The sequence below is a fragment of the Lycium ferocissimum genome, chromosome 9 (assembly GCF_029784015.1).
Source record: "Lycium ferocissimum isolate CSIRO_LF1 chromosome 9, AGI_CSIRO_Lferr_CH_V1, whole genome shotgun sequence".
Classification (NCBI taxonomy): domain Eukaryota; kingdom Viridiplantae; phylum Streptophyta; class Magnoliopsida; order Solanales; family Solanaceae; genus Lycium; species Lycium ferocissimum.
Genome location: NC_081350.1, coordinates 23,722,761 through 23,743,372, shown reverse-complemented (window position 1 = coordinate 23,743,372; position 20,612 = coordinate 23,722,761). Strand labels below are relative to the sequence as shown.

The window sequence follows — 20,612 nt, the reverse complement described above, 5'->3', positions numbered from 1 at the left end:
GACTTGGTTGGATCTTGGATAGTCTCCTGAGCCAGCTTGTATGATTCTTGATGTCCTAAAGCCTAAAAAAAAAAAAAAAAAATTAAATTACAAGATTTGATAGTGGTCTAAGACACATATAAAGACATCAAACATCTAATGGAATGTAATGTACGTACCAGTGCCTCATGCCTGCCTGACTGACATGTGTTGGTATCCTCTATCCACATTATGCGCAGGATTTCCTATGAAAGTGCGCGAGTGACGTCGATACCAACAAAAATACTCTGATAATGACTCTGGGTCTTGAGTTTCATACTCGGCGTAATTACCCTTTGTCGACGATTTTCCCACAAAAAGTCCGTTTGTGCAAAATTTTCTTGATCCTCCACTGTTATAGCATACCGCTTGTCACGTTTGTAATGAGAAGGATCAATCTCAGCACATGGTCCCGGAATATGTTGCTTCCTACCGAAATGTCTGAGAACGCGGTCTACCATGTGCCACTCTCGATAGATCCCACAAATAAGGAGAACCTGTGCCATCCAAATAACTCGGCCACGCCGACACCACTCAGGGAGTCCATTAATGATGGCCTCTGAATAAGGCTGCCACACAAACTACGATAGAAAGAACATAAAATTACATCAAAACGCATAAGCGTAACTATTATATCAAAACGCCATTAACAACCATAATTATGATAAAATACCTGACCATCTGTTAGGTTGTCCAATACATCCCTACATATGGGTAGCACAACACGTGCCTCATTTTCACGAGCTTTACGATGAGTCCACTTTCGTGCAAGAGCCGTGTGTGGCTGAAGGGCCCTGGGTGGTGGCTGCATCGGTATAATTCCCTCCCAAGCCCAAACCTATATTAAAAATTTATACATAAAAACCTTATAACTATCAAATAGGACAACCAAATAAAATTATATAATTTTAAAGGTCACGTACCTGCAATAAGGAAATGAATCCACACACATCCTTGGCTTTCTTCAACGAAGCGCGGCATAAACAAGTATACAAATATGACAATGCAACCGCTCCCCAAGCTTGTCTATTCATTGCTCTAAGGTCACGCATGTCAAGCAAATAGTCTAAATTAAGTAAGTCACCGGACTTATCCGGAAATATCGTGCAGCCACAAAGCCATAGCAAGTACAACCTAACCCGCTGTTGCACAACAATTTTCGGGGTCTTATCGTAATGTCATCTAAGCCTCTAATATATTCAATTAATTTATTTAGTTCTAACCTACTAACACCATTAAAACAATCCGGACGGGTGCCCAACCAATAACCTCATGGATTAATTGTTCGCCACCCAACAATACTTATATTTCTAGCATTAACATCATTCAAGGGATTACCATCAACAACCATGCCAAACATGAGCTCAATATCTTGTAATGTGATGGTCGCCTCACCCGTACGCAGATGAAAGGTGTGCGTCTCAGGACGCCATCTCTCTATAAGTGCAGTGATGACTGCCCAATCATATGATACACATCCTACCTCTACTACTCCCCTAAATCCACACAGGCCAAAGTAGTCAAGGATGCGAGGATGAAAAGGATGACGCTTCACGTGCTTCCAAAATTCGGTATCCGCGCGGCATGGAAACAGGCATCCGGTCGGTCCTCTCAAGGCACCACCCACACAGCCTGTGATCGATGCTTCTCCTGGAGTGTTAACACATCGTACACTTCTGGCCCCAGATGTACGCATACCGGTGGAAGCTCCATACCTTAAATAAAATTAAAAAAATAATAATTAAAGTCCAGATCAAGCTATTTGGAGTAACTTACTATTAAAAAAAATATATTATTCCAATTTTAGCAGAACAAATATGCACTGGCTAGATAAAGTCAACTTCCATTCGCTTTATTTAGAAACCACTGATAGTGGACCACATTAATACCTATAAGGTATAGACAAAATAATTGTCCACCCACTTAGACTTAGGTCCCATATAATAAAGCATTATCGTGACATTTTAAGTATCTATTTTTTGGGCTACTGAGGCATCAATTAAGTTTCACTTTTCTGGCTATATAAATATCACATTAAAGGTATAATGAAAAACAATTAGTTATTCCGATCTTTTATATAACAATCCACAAAAATAACAGTAACATAACAACAAATTTCTTCAAAAGTGCTACTAAACAAATCAGACCTTTTATATAATAATGCTTCTAACAATCAGAGTTCAAATTAAAATAACACAAATAAGACAAACATATATCTTATACGTATTAAAATAACACAAATAAAAAATAACAATTAAGATATATAAGACAAACAGATATTCTACATCTACTATAAATATACAATATTATATGAGCTAGAAAAAATACCTTAATTTAGATAGCAACAAAAGATAAGGATGAAGAAGTTGCTCCAAAAATTAGACTGTAACGCAAGGTTTAAAAAGAAAATAAATGGAGGAGAAGGAAAAGGAGAAGGAGACGGAGGCGGAGATGAAATTCTGTAACTTCAAAAGATGGAGGAAGAGGCGGAGGAGAATGGAGAAAAATTAGGGCAACAATGCTGAATGAGTCGTGGTCAGTACCACGTTTTACAAATATATGTTGTAAAACGTGGACTGATCCACATTATACAAAATTATTTGTATAACGTGGATCAGTCCACGTTATACAAAAAAATATATATGTTTTTTTTCGTTTTGTGATTCTGACAGTGGAAAAATAAAGTTGGGGTATAACGTGGATCAGTCCACGTTGTACCCGTTTTGGTATATATATTTTCGGCTTACCCCTTTTGGTTTATACTGTGTATTTTTATACCCTTTAGGCTCCGGAATCTTTCCGTTCCCCTCTTCTTTTTTCATTCTTCTTCTTGATTTTGCTATTTTAATTTATTTATTAAAATTATGGCATCTCCTGCAAATAAAACAAAGAAATATTAATATTAAATGACAACTAATTTATATATGTATTTTTCTCCTATCATATTTCAATGCTCTGTGAGGACGATAATTTTTTTAGATCCTTGTTTATATATAGTACTAATAAAGAGTAATCTAATACTCCATCCAATTCATATTGTATGGTGTTTTTAGCTTGGGCACATCCCTTAAGACCGTCTCAAATTATTTGTATTTTTTTTTTATTTTACACGTTTCTTAAGAAATATTTATTATGAAGAGTATTTGACTACTTTACCCTTATTTATGTCTAAGTTACAATCTCTCTCCATTAATGTTTAGTCTATTCATGTGTCCAACTCATTAATGAAAAATTTCTACTAAGGATAAAATGGAAAAAATAAAATTAATTATGCTTAAACTTCTAAAATAATAAATAATTTGAGACAACTATTTTTACTAATCACAATAAATAATTTGAGGCAGAATATACACCAATTATAGAGGTCCACATAGAAATGGACTTTGAACAAAAAATGAGTGCCAAAATAAAATTAGGCAAAGAAAAATGCAGCAACGTGTAGCATCAGGAAATTATAGGCAAAGAAAAGTCAGCCACGTGTAGCATCAGGATAGTATTTCAATGCTATGTAAGGACGACAAATTTTTTGAGATCCTTGTTTATATATAGTACTAATATCCCCTTTCTCTTTTTAAGGCCCCGTTTTGACATGGTTTGAAATCATGGTTTGAAACCTGGTTTCAAACCATGTTTGGACATACAATTTGAATATTTTAAGTTGTATTTTCTCTTATAGACATAAAAACCCCACAAATTGTGAAAACTATCAAAACATTCTCAATTCTTATACAATCTTACCAAATGAGCAAATCATAGTTTATAACAAATGCAACATCAATTAATCAAACTTTACTTCAATAAAATCAAAAATTTGACATGAATAGTAATGTAACTACTATTTAATATAATCTTCCCACATAAATTAAAGATTGGTAGACATAAATAAAGGTTGGTTGGAAGTTAATGAGATTGGTAAATGATTGATGGGGGTAATTGTTAAAAATATTTACCAACTTATGATTTTTTTTTACAAAATATTAACTTATGGGTTAAATTTTATATTTAAAAAAGTTGAAACCATGTTTCAAACCCAAACCATGCTTTTTTGGATGATTTGGGTTCAAACCATGGTTTTAAACCAGGTTTCAAACCACGATTGAAAATTGATGGCCAAACGCTGATTTGAAACCATGGTTTCAAACCATGATTTCAAAATTGATGGCCAAACGCCTACTAAATATGTCCAAGTCAACTCTCACTTGTACCTTTTCTAAGTAAAGCCTAGCTGAGGCGCTTCTCTCTTTTTTTACCGTTGTTTTAGATTAATTTGCACAAACCACCTAATATTTTAATATCTCAGATCATCAGATGGTCACTCAATAATCACTAGTTTACTCAGAAAGTCACTCAACTGTTAAATACCTACAAAATCACTTAACTATTAGCGCTTCACCTACAAAGTCACTCGATCTATTTAAGTAATTTTTTAATTAAATTTTATTGACATGAAATTTTTATTTAAAGTCAAAATTGTAAGAAATAAAAAAGTAGTCATTTTAACCCGATCCACTGAAAATGGTCAAGTAGCCATTTTGACCAAATAATAGGAATACTTCAATATCAACCATAAATTAATGTGCAGGTATTGTTTTCTATTTTCCACTTTGCAACTCAATGTATCGGTTCAAGCAAAAGGTGGTTCCGATCATGCATTAGTATTAAATAGGATATCTCTAGCCTCTAGGTTTAGAATCTGCTAAACTACCACACTAGTTTCAGTGGTGTACGCAGGATTCTTCGTAAGCGGTGACACATTTTAAAATGAAAACAAATAAACAAAATACTCTAACGTCATATTAAAAAGAGAACACATTATAAATAAATTAAAATTGCTTCTAAATGAATTTTTATTTTTTGAAATGCATTCAAAATAACCTCATTAGAAATAATACTAAACACTTCTTCTTTTTTCATTTTAGTACCAAAAGATCACTAAAAAGCTCATCATTCATTTGATTCCACAAATCGATTTTAATCAATGTCATTAACAAGAAAGAAGAAAATTTTCATTTTAGGCACCAAACGATCACTAAAAAGCTCATCATTCATTTGATTCCGCAAATTGATTTTAATCAGTTTTGGAAAATTGCTTCTTGTATTTATTTAGATCAATTAGTTATTTTGAGGCCGTTTTCGAGTGCGTTAACGACAGCACAACAGACCATGAAATCCTCCCAACTAAATTTCCCATTTTCTTCTCGCTTCCTTTCTGCTATATGCATTAGAGGTTCTCAATTACTTTACATTTTTATTTCATTTATGTTTCTCCATTTTTCAGGTTCAATTGCTTTATTATTTTTTTAAGCCAGAAGAAGGAATAATTCATATTTGCCACCAGTTATATATTAATGGGAAAAAAAAATTAGCTAATATAGCAAAAAGCATATTCTCTATGTTAATTAATTAGACTCAGAGTACTTTAACAGCAAGAAGATAGAAGGAAACAAGCAAGAGGCAGAAAAGCACACCAGTAGTGGTCTACTATGCCTATGTCAACAGTATGAAAGTGATGAAGATATAGGTGGAAAGCTTAGTGCGTAAGAAAGAACTTTTAATTGAGTTCAGTCTTTTGTTTCGATGAATTTTAATACTCTACGTATACAAACATGTAATGCACAAAATGCTAATGTAAGCTGTTCTATTATTCGAAATATAAGATGTATTATGGAGCTACTCATTATTTTTTAAATTAGTATAAAACGATAAGCACTGTTTGTTAGTTGGGGGAAGGATCCGTGGATTTTTTGTGAAACTTATACTCAAAATCCTTGATGAACTTATTGAATCTCTTAAAGAGTTTTTATGCTCTACTTCAATTAATTAAAGATCGAGTTAAAAGAGAATTCCGCTTTATAAAACATCTTTGTTAAGAACCTAAGCGACTTGCTTTAAAGCGCTTGGAAGAATTGAATTAATCAAAATCTAGAAGATACCCTCCATAAAAAGTGAGATTGGTAATCTTGAACATAAGGCAAGTTACCTGCTGCAACAAACATAAATGATCTGATAGTGTAAACTTTTTTTACACGGTAAATGAATATTAGTTAATAATATATTATAATAAGAGAAAATACTCAAAAGGAAATAAAAAGAAAAAGAACAGACTGAGAAAATACCAATATAAATAAAAAAGACTAAGAAAAAAAGTTATATGAAGGATTGTACACTTACACGGACCATGAAAAATAGAAGAAGATAGATTGTTCTTTTAATAACTCAATTTAACCACAGATTCTTGGGACAGTCCAAGTTTGTGGCTTTGACACCCTTTCATCACCAGGCAAAGCCATATACTTTTCCCAATCATCTAGCGCCATTGTTAAGTCATGCATTTTATTATCAATTCCAATACAACAATTTGCATGCATTGTGCAAACAAGATTGAGATCTTTACTTGGCTCACAAAATCCCCCAAATAGAGCAGTGTCCAAAAATCTTATTTTCAGTCCAATATCTTTGATGAATGGGTTGAATTTGATCATGTTGAGCACGTCTTGATCGTGTTTTCCTGGATGAGCCTCTCTTGCATTGTACCAGAATTTGTAAAATTGGACGGTACGTTGATTTGATTTGACATAGTGAAAACCGGAATTTGGTGAATTGTTCAAGTTCTTATAGTCGTACGAGTAATGGTCGCAAGAAATTTGGAAATCGGCATCCGGATAAAAATGTACAAAAGGTTGTCGAAGCCACAATATATCACCATCCTGAAAGGACAAAAAAATACTTGTTATAGATAGGACAATAGCAATATATACAAATTTCAAGGCGTAAATATATTAATGGATGAAATTCTGAAAGCTGATTCCTGGACCACCTAGAAAAATGACATTCAAATTAAAGTCAGACTATGATCTAGAAAATTCTACGTAATTGTTTTAAATGAATCTTTCGTTTCTTTTGTTAACTAATGAATGATGAAGAGTAAAGAAGAGGCCTTGCATATCGAAGAAGTTTCTCCATTTCTCTTCCAAGTTCGTAACAAAGCTTACACAGCCAATTAATTAATCCTAGGTTATGGTTGGTTCTCATTTTATAACACCCAACAATGTAATTTAACATGTTATAGTATCTATACACCACTTGCTTTATTTTTTAAGTTTAACTTGTATACTCTGACGACGGTCTAAATAAACTTTTACACTATCATATCATTTGGTAGATAACTACAAAGTCCGTTCGTGAAGATGAGATGAGTAATCTAGAAAATTCAGTTATTGTGTAAAAATTCTTTACGGTGTAAATGAATGGATTTATTTAAACCCTCATTTATCAGCTAGTTTCACTAATTATGGATAATTATTTCTAATTTTTAGGTGATCTGATAGTGTAAAAGTTTTCTTATGTGATTAATAGATAGGTAATAAAATTAATGTTAATGATAAAGTGAAGGAAGAGTACCGTGAAAATGAAGTTATATCCCATCTCAAGAACAATACGCTGAAAATAAATTTTCCTCCATGTAATCTTGAAATAATCCTCACTCATATAAAGAGCCTCACCAGAGAAATCAACACCTTTTGTAGTGAGTGCATAGCAATGAAGTTGTTTCTCCAAGCAACGAGTATATGCGGTTTGGTCCAAAGCTGCAACTAATACATGTTTCAAAAGTGGTTTTGTTTGGTTTCCAACTCTAAAGCTTTTCAAGAAAATATCAAATATGGAGTTTGGCTCTGTCCATGCTGCATTTAGAGCTGTTATTATCACTGTTTTGTCTCCCATTGCTGCTTTCTCTAACACTTTATCTAACTTGCTTTTTTGCTGCTTCTTCTTCTTCTTCTTCTTCTTCTTCTTCTTCTTCTCCGGAAGATATACACAAATCTGGTAGTGATTTTTTAATACAATTTACTCTCACCGTCTATTTTTACTTGTCCACTATATAGGGGCGGCTCAAAAAATGGTGGCCTAAAGCCAAACTGCAATATGAGGACTTAATTTATTTTGTGTCATTTATTTCAATGACAAATGTGGATGACCCAAAAAGATCTATATCCAAAAGTAATGTAAAGATTCAAATGAGTTATTTTTTCTTTTCAACACTAATATCAATCATAATTTCAGTTTTTTTTTTTTTTTTTTTTTTATACTTGTTCCATCCCGACATACTTGTCATATTTCCTTTCTAAAGAGTCAAATCGTATACATTTTGATCAACATTTTAAAGATGTATTTTTTCATCACATTGATATGAGAAAAATTGCAAATTACAGTACATTTCGTAGCTTTTAAATATCTTAACTTTAAATATATTAAATTAATCCTATTTTTAGCTTCGAATATTACAAACCGACTCTCGAATAGTGAAAGATACCAATTATTTTGGAATGAAGGGAGTAAATATTTCATAGTTTCTACACTACTTTTTAATTAAAACAAAATTTAAAATAACATATACACATACTATAATTAGAAAATGGGGCCCCCAAATTTTGGCGGCCTAAAGCAATGGCCTAAATGTCCTTACCCTCTGGCCAGCCTTGCAACTATACTAAAAATATATGTACGCTTTTACTTGTCTAGTTTAGCAAATCAAGACAGTATATTTATCACAAGAGCTCGTTTATATTGGCTTAAGACTTTTGATTTATAAGCCAAAAGCCATAAGTTAGGAATTCTTGCTTATGGCTTTTGGCTTATTTTTGTCATTTTGACTTTAAAAAAAGTGCTTAAAAATATTTGTTATTTTACTCAAACACTACAAAAGTGCTTAAAAGCTATTTCGGCTTAAAAACACCTAAAATAGTCAATCGAAACAGGCTCTTAATTCCTAGGTTACCCTTATTATTAATTATAATCAATTTTCAATGCATTTTCCAAAATATTGAATTTATTATATTTAATTAAAGGGTGATATAGTAGACTTATCATTTTATTAATTACTTTTTAAGCGATGTGCTAAGTCAAACACTGACAAGTAAAAATGAAGGGGGGAGTAATGAATTTGTTTGACTCTCGTCAAGCCACATGAATTGAAACAAAGGGAGTAACTAGTACTCTCTCCGTCTCAAAATATTTATCGTATTTTTCATTTGCACACCCCTTAAGAAAGCATTTATAAGGGTAGAATTTTGACTATTTTACCCTCTTAACATATCTCTCCTCAATAAATTTCTACTTCTTTGATGGTGAGATCCTCTTAATTAAATGTTGTTAATTAATACAACGGTAAAATGGAAAAAAGTTACTTAATTTTGTCTTGGTTAAATAAAACGACAAATGTTTTGAGACAAGTATTTTTGGTAAGGACGACAAATATTTTGAGATGGAGGGAGTAAAGAATTTAAGGATAATCATTGGAAGTATTGGCTTGTAATTAACTGGGATCTAATTTAGCACGCTCTTCAATTTATCTAAGTAAAGACATTTGTTTGAGAAAAGAAAAATCATGTTTCTGATTATTTTTTTGTAACACAATGATTGTATAATATTTTCAAGAAATTTTAAATCGTTTTTTTTCTTCTTCTTTCAGAAGTGGGTTTATCATGAAGTTTTGAGCTTGTTCTTCATTCGCTCACAAAAAGCTCAAAAAATCTCCAAAAAGAAAAGAGAAAAAGAAAGAAACTTCAACTATCCAAACACTAGCTTTTGAAACCACAAATTAACTTCTTCTAACACTACTAGAAAAACTTGAATTACATGGGGATTTCACCTGGGGATTTTTTTCGCAGGTAATTCCTACGGATTTTCATGCGAAAATCTAAAAATTCCTAAATTGTAGAATATTTACATGCGGATATGATTTCCTCAGGTAAATCGACAGGTAATTTTGGTGCAATTTAACGCCAAAAATTTAACTAGGGATTTATTTGAGGAAAATAACCCTAGGTATGAGTTTCGTAGGTAATTCCACAGCTAATCGATAAAAATATGAAAATTTTATTTTCTTTGTGTATTCGTAGGAAATTCCCCAGGTAACGATACTTGGGGATTTATCTAGGAATTATTTCTTGAGAATTTACTTGGGGATAATATTACATGGGAATATACCTAGGGATCTAGTTACTACAATTTTACTTGGGGATTATTTTATAGGGTTTTACTTGAGGATTATATTACATAAGGAATTACCTGAGGATTTTATTCTTTGCGATTTTATCTAGAGATAATTTCTTGGAGATTTACCGGGGGATTATATTACCTAGGGAATTACCTGGGTTTTAAAAGGAAAAGATTTAAAACAACAATGTAGACATAATTATTCATAACATCATCATATTTATTTAATTTATTTAGTGTGAAAATCATTTAGACCCCCAACTTTGATTTAAAAATCAAATTCCCCTTCAACTTTGAACAATAGACATTATCCTCCTCATATGTCAATTAATTTTAGAATGCTAGCTTATTTTATAAAGTATCAACCCTTCTTTTTTTTTTCTTTTACTTCTTTAAATCCATGATATTTTTCTAAATATATATAATCAAATTTACCTAGAGAAAAAAGAAATATTATTTTCAAGACAAAATAAAAAGTGATTGGGTATATATGTTTATGATGTTCTATAATTATGAAACAAATGAGCCAAATGAGAAAATTTAATTTTATTAAAAATATTCAAAATTCTAATATCTCTTTAGACACGTGAAAATAACAAATAGTGATAACTTTATAAAAATATTTCAATGCAGTTCAAAAAAACAATTAATAAAAATAAAGGTTTATTTTGTAATAAATTCCTAAAATATTATCTATTATATAGTAAATAAATTTTAAATTATAATTTATAAAATATATCATTTATAAAAATCAAAATTTGTTTATCCATAGAAACAATAGAGAATAAGAGAGAAGTGAAATAGAATTATACACACACATATGCACGCACATAAATACAATACATATATACATATTTAAAGTGTGTTATATAAAAATAACAATAATAAAAGTAGCATTAGATTTTGTAACATTCATAAAAGGATTATTCTATTTTTAATTCTAATTGATGAACTTAAATAAAAACCTACAATAAGATAAAAAAATGTTTAAACTATATTCATGGATCTTTTATTCGTGGTTAAAATTGGTGAAATAATTTTAACAATTAATATATACTATTAATTCTTATTATAGAAATTATAATATAAAAAAATTAATGTGTTATTCAAAAGGTATAGTTATAAAAGTCTCGTTATCATTTTTTTTCTTATTTGAAATATCTAATTCCCAAAATTATATCCTTATTTTTATTTTTTTACTTGAAAGAAAAAAGACACCCAATTTTATTCACTTGGTTATATCTAACAAAAAAAAAATCAGTTATGAGTTTTGAAATCCATACTTACCATTTTTTACTAAATTGTGTATTAGCTAGTAATTAAGTATACTTTTAAGTAGAGAAATTATTCATTTATATTTATGATTAACTTGAAGATTAATTGTCTCCTTCAATAGAGAAGAATTATTTTTAACTGGAAAAATAATTTTTTAAATGGTGTACATCCTAATTATATATTACTTCATTTACATAATACATATATTAAAAATGATGTAATTTAAGTATAATTTGTTACGTAAGTATATTTATTCTTAAATATTATAAGTAAAAATTAAGTATTTAGAGATCTTCTAATTTTATTTTGAAACATTCTCTTTGATTAATATTATCGAAGTAATTGGATCTTGTAAATGTGGCTAGAGTAGGTGAAATACTATTAATTCTTATTTAAAGAAATTATAATATAAAAAATTTAATGTGTTATTCAATGTATAGTTATAAATGTCTCATTATCAATGATTTTCATATTTAATCTAATTTTCAAAATTCCATTCTTGCTTTTTTTCTTGGAAAACACCCATTGTATGAACAATGCACTAGTTATTGAAGAATGAGATGTAACTTTACTTAGTTGGTCATATTTGAAGAAAAAATCAATTGTAACTTTTGGAATCCATGCTTAATTATTGAGTAATTAAGTATAACTTTTGAGTAGAGAAATATTAATTTATATTTATTATTAACGTGAATTTTAATTGTCTCCTTCAATAGATAGATCTACTTTAAGAAAATAATATTTTTTTAAAGGTATCTAATGTTTTATTCAAGGTATAGTTATAAACATTATCAAATTATTTCTTATTTAAAATATCTAATTCCCAAAATTATATTCTTGTTTTTCTTTTAAAGAAAAAAAACACACATTGTATGAACAGTCTATTAATCATTGAAGAAATGGACATAATTTTATTCACTTGGTTATATTTGAAGAAATATATAGAAAGATAGAAATTAGAATTTTTGATCTATACTTACAATTCTTGAAACAAAATAAAATAGAGAAAATAAATATCTTAGATATTGATTTGTTGAAGGGTATTAATGATTTATTGAAGGGGAATTGAGAGATGGCATTGTACCACATCGAATGTTTAAGCATAAAAATTTCCCCTTATAAGGCTTCCGCCGAAAGGTGCGGCGAGTATGTTGTCTTCAACGAATTAAAATTAAATTAGGCAACCAAATATCCTCCTAGGGGGTGTAATCGATTTGTTAGAGCGGGGTTTTCTTTGCGGGTGCTTGTCTCTGTTCTCTAACAGATTAGTATTGGTAAACAAAAAAAAAACATTAAAATATGTAAAAATTAAATTACAAACAAAAATGTTGTAGACAAGAAAATGCATTTAATATAGAGAAAAACAAGACAAAATAGAATGGAAAATTATTATATACAAGAAATAAATTAAATAAAAGAAATTAGAATAATTACAATGATTAATGTTTCTTCCGCAATTCTCATGCGGAGTTATTTGCAAAAAAAGTCACAAGAAAATTCCTTTATTTCACGAATTTTTATCAAAAATTAATTGCGAATTTTTAGTATTTCATGCGAAAAAATCCGTAGGTAATTTACATGCGGAGTTAAAATCCCCAAGTAAGTTACCTGGGGAACTTTAAATCCGCAGGTAATAATTACCCACGAGCTTTTTTCCAACGGATTTTTATTGGCAGGAAAATCCGCAAGGAACTTCTTTACCTGCAGATTTTGCTTCAAAAATCCCAAGAAAATCCCCATGTAATTCTAGTTTTTCTAGTAGCGTAAAAGCTTTATTCAAGCAAATTTTCCAAATGTTGAAGAAAAGAAGAAAGAGAGAAATACATACTTGTTCCTATTAGTGAACATGACTCCAACCATATCAGCATTATGTGTCTAATAGGTACACTTTCTGAGTAACGTAACTGTTCAATAGGAACAAGTTTGAGTTCTAGTATCAAAGTAAAAGATAGAGACAAATTTAGGCCTGCTTATGACTTTAACTGAACAAACAACTAACCTTTTTGGCCAAAAAAGAAAGAAGAAAGAAAAACTTACTTTTGATCCTTGTGCAGAAACATTGGCAGTAGTATCATTGTAGTGATGAGGCAAATTTCCAGCCGCGGAGCCATTTGATGACGGAGTTGTGTTTACATAGTTCGAGTCGAAAGCCAATGAGGAAACAGGTTTATAATTAGGAAAGAATTGGAGAGGGTAAGAAGAGTGATAAAGGAGGTGATATAAAAGAGCAACCGCTAAGAAACAAAGGAAAATCTTCACAATGTTACATGAAGAAATTTTTTTATTGTTGGTGGTGGAATCCATTAGTAGTGGTGGTGGCTGTATATGGCTTCAACCAACAATTTTCTTCATCACCTAATTTGTTGTTGCTTCCACCTCCCTCTAGATTTTGCCGTTCTTTTTTTTTTTGAATGTTATATATATATACACACTAGTTACATGAGGCCCAGGCCAAAATCAATATATAAAAATCGTAATATTTTAATTAAAAAGTATTATTTGTATCATATTTTCTTTCCGTATAATTAATATAATTAAGTGGCACATTAAACATCTATTGTTGGTAAGTGTTCATAATTGTTAAATATTTTTTTATTTATGAGGAAAAAGATTTGCTGGAGAATTTGCAAATACCAAAGGGACACAAGTGATTCGACATTATGTAAAGTAAATTATAGTATAAAATCACAATTTGGTGAAAATAATAAATTACAAAATATTGGCATTTTTATGAATTTGTGAGCATATCATTTCCTTATTCATAAATAAATAGATCATTTTGTAATCTATTAAGTTTTAATTCCACTTCCGATATTTTATGTGGCAAGAGTTCATACCAGTTAAATGTGACGAGTTAAACTTTGTTTTAGACAAAATTCAGGAAAAAATAAATCATTACGTGAACCTCAAAAATCAATTTAGTTTTTTATATATGGTTATACTTAAAAATATTCTCAATTAAAATTACATGTACTATTTACATTTTAATTTAAAATACTAAGTCGATCTTATTTAATATAGCTTCAAAGTTTAGTCAAAATGACTTTGAAAAATGAAAACTGGCACAAAAATTAAAACAGAGGGGGGTAATTAGTAAGATCTATAAATGTCCTATTGGAAACAAAAATGTGGCTCCAAAGTTGCCTAAATTTTACCAAAATGTTTAATGATAAATAATGTAAAGAGTACTCTAATACTCCATCCAATTCATATTATATGGTGTTTTTAGCTTGGGCACACCCCTTAAGACCGTCTCAAATTATTTGTCATTTTTTTGTTTTGTTTTACACTCTCCTTAAGAAATATTAATTATGAAAAGTATTTGACTACTTTACCCTTATTTATGTCTAAGTTCCAATCTCTCTCCATTAAATATTGACTCTATTCATGTGTCCAACTCATTAATGACAAAATTCTACTAAGGGTAAAACGGGAAAAATATAATTAATTATGCTTGAACTTCTAAAACGACAAATAATTTGAGACAACTATTTTTACTAATTATGCTTGAACTTCTAAAACGACAAATAATTTGAGATAACTATTTTTACTAACCACAATAAATAATTTGAGACGGAATATACACAAATTACAGAGGTCCACATAAAAATGGACTTTGAACAAAAAATGAGTGCCAAAATAAAATTAGGCAAAGCAAAATGCAGCAATGTGTAGCATCAGGAAATTATTGGCAAAGAAAAGTCAGCCACGTGTAGCATTAGGGTAGTATTTCAATGCTCTATGAGGACGACAAATTTTTGAGATCCTTGTTTATATATTGTACTAATAAAGAGTAATCTAATACTCCATCCTATTCATATTATATGGTGTTTTAGCTTTTACACACCCCTTATGACCGTCTCAAATTATTTGTCATTTTTTTTACACGCTCCTTAAGGAATATTAATTATGAAGAGTGTTTGACTACTTTACCCTTATTTATGTCTAAGTTACAATCTTTATATGTCTAAGTTATAATCTTTATCCATTAAATGTTTACTTTATTCATGTGTCCAACTCATTAATGACAAAATTCAACTAGGGGTAAAAAGGAAAAAATATAAGTAATTATGCTTGAACTTCTAAAACGACAAATAATTTGAGACAACTATTTTTACTAATCACAATAAATAATTTGAGACGAAATATACACCAATTATAGAGGTCCACATAAAAATGGACTTTGAACAAAAAATGAGTGCCAAAATAAAATTAGGCAAAGAAAAATGCAGCAACATGTAGCATCAGGAAATTATAGGCAAAGAAAAGTCAGGTACGTATAGAATCAGGGTAATATTTCAATGCTCGGTGAGGAAGACGAATTTTTTAGATCCTTGTTTATATATAGTACTAATAAAGAGTAATCTAATACTCCATCCATTCATATTATATGGTATTTTTAGCTTGGGCATACCCCTTAAGACCGTCTCAAATTATTTGTCATTTTTTTTGTTTTACACGCTCCTTAAGAAATAGTAATTATGAAGAGTATTTGACTACTTTACCCTTATTTATGTCTAAGTTCCAATCTCTCCATTAAATGTTTACTCTATTCATGCGTCCAACTCATTAATGACAAAATTCTACAGAGGGTAAAATGGAAAAAAATAATTAATTTTGCTTGAACTTCTAAAACAATAAATAATTTGAGACAACTATTTTTACTAACCATAATAAATAATTTGAGACGGAATATACACCAATTATAAAGGTCCACGTAGAAATGGACTTTGAACAAAAAATGAGTGCCAAAATAAAATTAGGCAAAGATAAATGCAGCAACATGTAGCCTCAGGACATTATAGGCAAAGAAAAGTCAGCCACGTGTAGCATCAGGGTAGTATTTCAATGCTCTGTGAGGACGATAAATTTTTGAGATCCTTGTTTATATATAGTACTAATAAAGAGTAATCTAATACTCCATTCTATTCATATTATATGGTGTTTTAGCTTGGACACACCCCTTATGACCGTCTCAAATTATTTGTCATTTTTTTTTCACACACTGCTTAAGGAATATTAATTATGAAGAGTGTTTGACTACTTTACCCTTATTTATGTCTAAGTTACAATCTTTATATGTCTAAGTTATAATCTCTCTCCATTAAATGTTTAATTTATTTATGTGTCCAACTCATTAAAGACAAAATTCTACTAAGGGTAAAAAAGAAAAAATATAATTAATTATGCTTGAACTTCTAAAACGACAAATAATTTTAGAACTATTTTTACTAAATACAATAAATAATTTATTTTAATATACACCAATTATACAGGTCCACATAAAAATGGACTTTGAACAAAAAATGAGTGCCAAAATAAAATTGGGCAAAGAAAAATGCAGCAACATGTAGCATCAGGAAATTATAGGCAAAGAAAAGTCAGCTACGTGTAGCATCAGGGTAGTATTTCAATGCTCTGTGAGGAAGACGAATTTTTTAGATCCTTGTTTATATATAGTAACTAATAAAGAGTAATCTAATACTCCATCCATTCATATTATATGACGTTTTTAGCTTGGGCACACTCTTTAAGACCGTCTCAAATTATTTGCCATTTTTTTGTTTTACACGCTCCTTAAAAATATTAATTATGAAGAATATTTGACTACTTTACCCTTATTTATGTCTAAGTTTCAACTCTCCATTAAATGTTTACTCTATTCATGTGTCCAACTCATTAATGACAAAATTCTACTAGGGGTAAAAAGAAAAAAATATAAGTAATTATGCTTGAACTTCTAAAAAGACAAATAATTTGAGACAACTATTTTTACTAATCACAATAAATAATTTGAGACGAAATATACACCAATTATAGAGGTTCACATAGAAATGGACTTTGAACAAAAAATGAGTGCCAAAATAAAATTAGGCAAAGATAAATGCAGCAACATGTAGCATCAGGACATTATAGGCAAAGAAAAGTCAGCCACGTGTAGTATCAGGATAGTATTTCAATGCTATGTGAGAACGACAAATTTTTGCGATCTTGTTTATATATATGTAGTACTAATAATTAGCGGCAAAATACATCAAAACACCTCTAAACTATACCCAAAATGTCGATATCACACTTAAACTATACGAGCGACCTATTTCACACCTTAACATCTTAAAATTGAATTTAAGACCACCCTGCAAGGTATTATACCACTTTCACAGCGTGTGGTGTTCCACACGCGCATGCCACGTCAGCGCCACGTGGAAATAAAATAAATTTTATTATTTTTAGTACTTTTTCCTTTTTCTTTTTTCTTTTTAATTTGCACTATTTTCTTTTTCCTTTTCTTTTATACTCATTACAAAACCCACCACCCCCACCACCAATTTCACCACAACCCACCCCCCCCCCCCCCCCCCCCCCCCGCAACCCGCTCCTCTTCCCGCCACCCCCTTCTCCTCCACCTTCCCACCACCCCCCAAAGGCCAGTTCGTGCAATTTCTTAATTGTTGCCCAAGCTAAGGGTTCAAAAATTCTAAAAGGTAAATATACGAAAAAGTTAGGGGGGGTCAACATTTACTATATATACATAATAAAATAATTTTAACTTTGAAAATACACTGTAATTTTTCGCCGAGGGGGTCCCTGGAGCTAACGTGGCTCCGCCCCTACTCCCTCCGGTTCAAAATAAGTGTTCACTTAACCTTTTTCACACTCTTGTCCACTTGCCGTGAGTAACTAGGGACAAGTGGAAAAAAGCAATTAATTTCTTCTTAATTATATAGGTGGACACTTTAACCAAAATAAAAAGGTTAAGTGAACACTTATTTTGAACTAGAGGGAGTATTACTTGGATTGCAAGAGCCCGGCCGGTGCCTTGTACCTTTCTTCAATTTCTATCTAATTATCCTTAAACTGAAAAGGCTTTTCAACTTACTTTATACTTCATATTGTTTAAATAACATCTCACCCCTATTTTTTTGGTTAAAACAATAAATCATATATATATACACCCACACACATACATACGCTCTCCGTCTACTTTTACTTGTCCACTATACGGAGAATAGATGTTCACAATTACTTGTCCAGTTTAAAAGTAAGATATAGTTTACCATTTTATACCAATTTTACCTTTATTATAACTAAGTACTAATTATTTCCAATTCATTTCCCAATGAGTGAGATGACTTATCATATTTAAGGGTGATATAGTAAAATTATCATTTTATTTATTGCTTCTTAAGAAATGTTTCATATGCACTATGTCGGGAGGAAACTCAAAGTTATCAAGGCAAAGTTAAAAAAGGCTCAACATAGGAGAATTTTCAAAAATGGACAATAAGATCAGTTCTATAAGAGAGGAACTTCAAACTGTATGGCTGATTGCAATCATTCTCCTGACCTCTTCAATGTTGAAAGGGGTCTTAAATCACAACTAGATAAATGGAGGCTGGTTAAAGAGAGCATTGCAAAACAGAAATCTAGAGTCTGTTGGCTCAAGATGGGAGACTCCACTTTTATATATATATATATATATATATGTATATATCTATATATACATCTATGTATATATCTATACATATATGTATATATCTATATATTATTGCTGCTATGAAAAACATGCAATTACAGAATTGTTGGGAAGAAACAAGCAATAACCAAATTGCACGACGAGGTAACAACGGAAGAAATACCCAAGTCAAAACTTCCCACACTATTTGAATCAAGAGAAGACAATAAATACTAGCACAACTGGAAATTCGGGCAGCAGCTATACCAACAATAAAATAGCAAAGAAAGCAAAAATAAATCGAATGCAAGAGACACCAAATTTACGTGGTAAAACCCCTTCAAGGTGAAGAGGAAACATCCACAGGACCTCCGGCCAACAAAAGCTCCACTAAAATCAACAAGAGTTACAACAATGTTCTCCAAATGGCTACAACAACAAACCCAAGCATGGAGCAACAATACATAAAAGATAGCACCAAAACTAGTGAAGAAAAGGAGAGAAATCACCCCCAAAACTGAGCTATTGTTCATACTCGAAAACTGAAGATGCAGTCTACAAAATCCGATCTCCACCGTTGAAATCGAAGAACCAAATGTTGAGAACCCCCAGTTCGTATTTCAGTACGATCCAACGGTTAACAAATCGGGAAACGGAATTTAAATCAGACTTCTGTAGCAGAAAATTTCTGGACGAAAATCTGCTTTCTCTCTTACGTTTTTCTCTCTATATGGCTGCTATGAATTCACTCTTGTGTTCTGAAAATAAGACCTAAATTGATCCTATATATAGAGGAATTTTCGGGCAAAAGTGGCTTAGTCTAAATTGGATTGGGTTTTATTAATCCAATTCCACATAGGAAGGGAAAACCCAAAAATCTAACACTCCCGACTATGTGGAGGAAACTGCTATCCCGGCGATCAAGCAACGACACTCTAAATCTAGACTTGCAGCCAAGCCCAGAACAACCTGAATGGATAACATCTTCATAACTGGAGAAAAGATTTCGTCAAAATCAACTCCGTTCTTCTGAGTTACCATCTTCATGTTTCACCCTAAAAACCCACCTATTTTTCAAAGCTTTTCTATCTCTAGGAAGCTTAACCAGATCAAATGTATGATTATCATACAAGGATTTAATATCATCTTGCATAGCATCAAACCACCTTTCTTTTCCTTCACTATCCATGGCCTCATCAAAACTTTCAGGTTCTCCCTCACGCCGGTGAGTACAAACTCATTGGTGAGAATAACGAGACGAAGGTACTTTCTCTCTAATAGATCTTCCGAGAGAACTCTCTAGAGCATCAATAGCGGTCGGTTGTCGGCCAACCACATCATCTTCCACCGGAGCATCAACAACATCATCTTCGGTCATTCCGAACATGATCACTATCTTCATTATCAACTTGATCTTCATTATTTTGAAGATTTTCTTCAAGTGCAATAGTCAGAGGAACTGGATCAACATCAACTAAGCTCTCATTTCTCTGAGAATCAACCTTCTCAGCTTCGTCAAAATCTTTAATTGTCTAGTCTTCAAAGAACACAACATCACAACTTCTAACAAGTTTCTTCTCAATTGGATCATAGAAACGATAGCCAAATTCGTCATGACCATAACCAATGAAGATACATTGCCTAGTTTTAACTTCCAGCTTTGACCTTTCATCCTTAGGAACATGCACAAAAGGCTTACACCCGAGACTCTCAGATGAGCATAAGAGACATCCTTACCAAACTAAACTCTGTCAGGGACATCACCATCGAAAGCAACAGTAGGAGATAAATTGATAACATAAGCAGCAGTATTTAGTGCTTTTGCCCAAAATGAATCTGGCAGCTTAGCGTCTGAAAGTAAACATCT

General features: G+C 31.3%; 2 protein-coding genes across 5 annotated transcripts; both read right to left on the bottom strand.

The window, feature by feature from the left end:
- Positions 1-87: 87 nt before the first annotated feature.
- Positions 88-1,661, bottom strand: LOC132069324 (serine/threonine-protein phosphatase 7 long form homolog). Of its 3 annotated transcripts, none has more exons than XM_059462707.1 (3): positions 1,357-1,661; positions 692-856; positions 88-599 (listed from the first exon to the last, which is right to left on the bottom strand). In XM_059462707.1, exons 1-3 carry the CDS (start codon positions 1,357-1,359, stop codon positions 225-227), a joined length of 543 nt encoding a protein of 180 aa, XP_059318690.1. In that variant the 5' UTR covers positions 1,360-1,661; the 3' UTR covers positions 88-224. The 3 variants fall into 3 exon arrangements, with proteins under 3 accessions (XP_059318690.1, XP_059318688.1, XP_059318689.1); XM_059462705.1 differs by lacking the exon at positions 1,357-1,661 and adding an exon at positions 942-1,176; XM_059462706.1 differs by lacking the exon at positions 1,357-1,661 and adding an exon at positions 942-1,176 and having other exon boundaries at positions 88-587.
- Positions 1,662-5,958: 4,297 nt separating this feature from the next.
- Positions 5,959-13,688, bottom strand: LOC132029946 (uncharacterized protein At4g15970-like). 2 transcript variants are annotated; one of them, XM_059419371.1, is made up of 3 exons: positions 13,327-13,688; positions 7,420-7,791; positions 5,959-6,725 (listed from the first exon to the last, which is right to left on the bottom strand). In XM_059419371.1, the coding sequence occupies exons 1-3, from the start codon at positions 13,591-13,593 to the stop codon at positions 6,240-6,242; spliced, it is 1,125 nt and encodes a 374-aa protein (XP_059275354.1). In that variant the 5' UTR covers positions 13,594-13,688; the 3' UTR covers positions 5,959-6,239. The 2 variants fall into 2 exon arrangements, with proteins under 2 accessions (XP_059275354.1, XP_059275353.1); XM_059419370.1 differs by having other exon boundaries at positions 5,960-6,725; positions 7,420-7,797.
- Between the last annotated feature and the right edge of the window lie 6,924 nt (positions 13,689-20,612).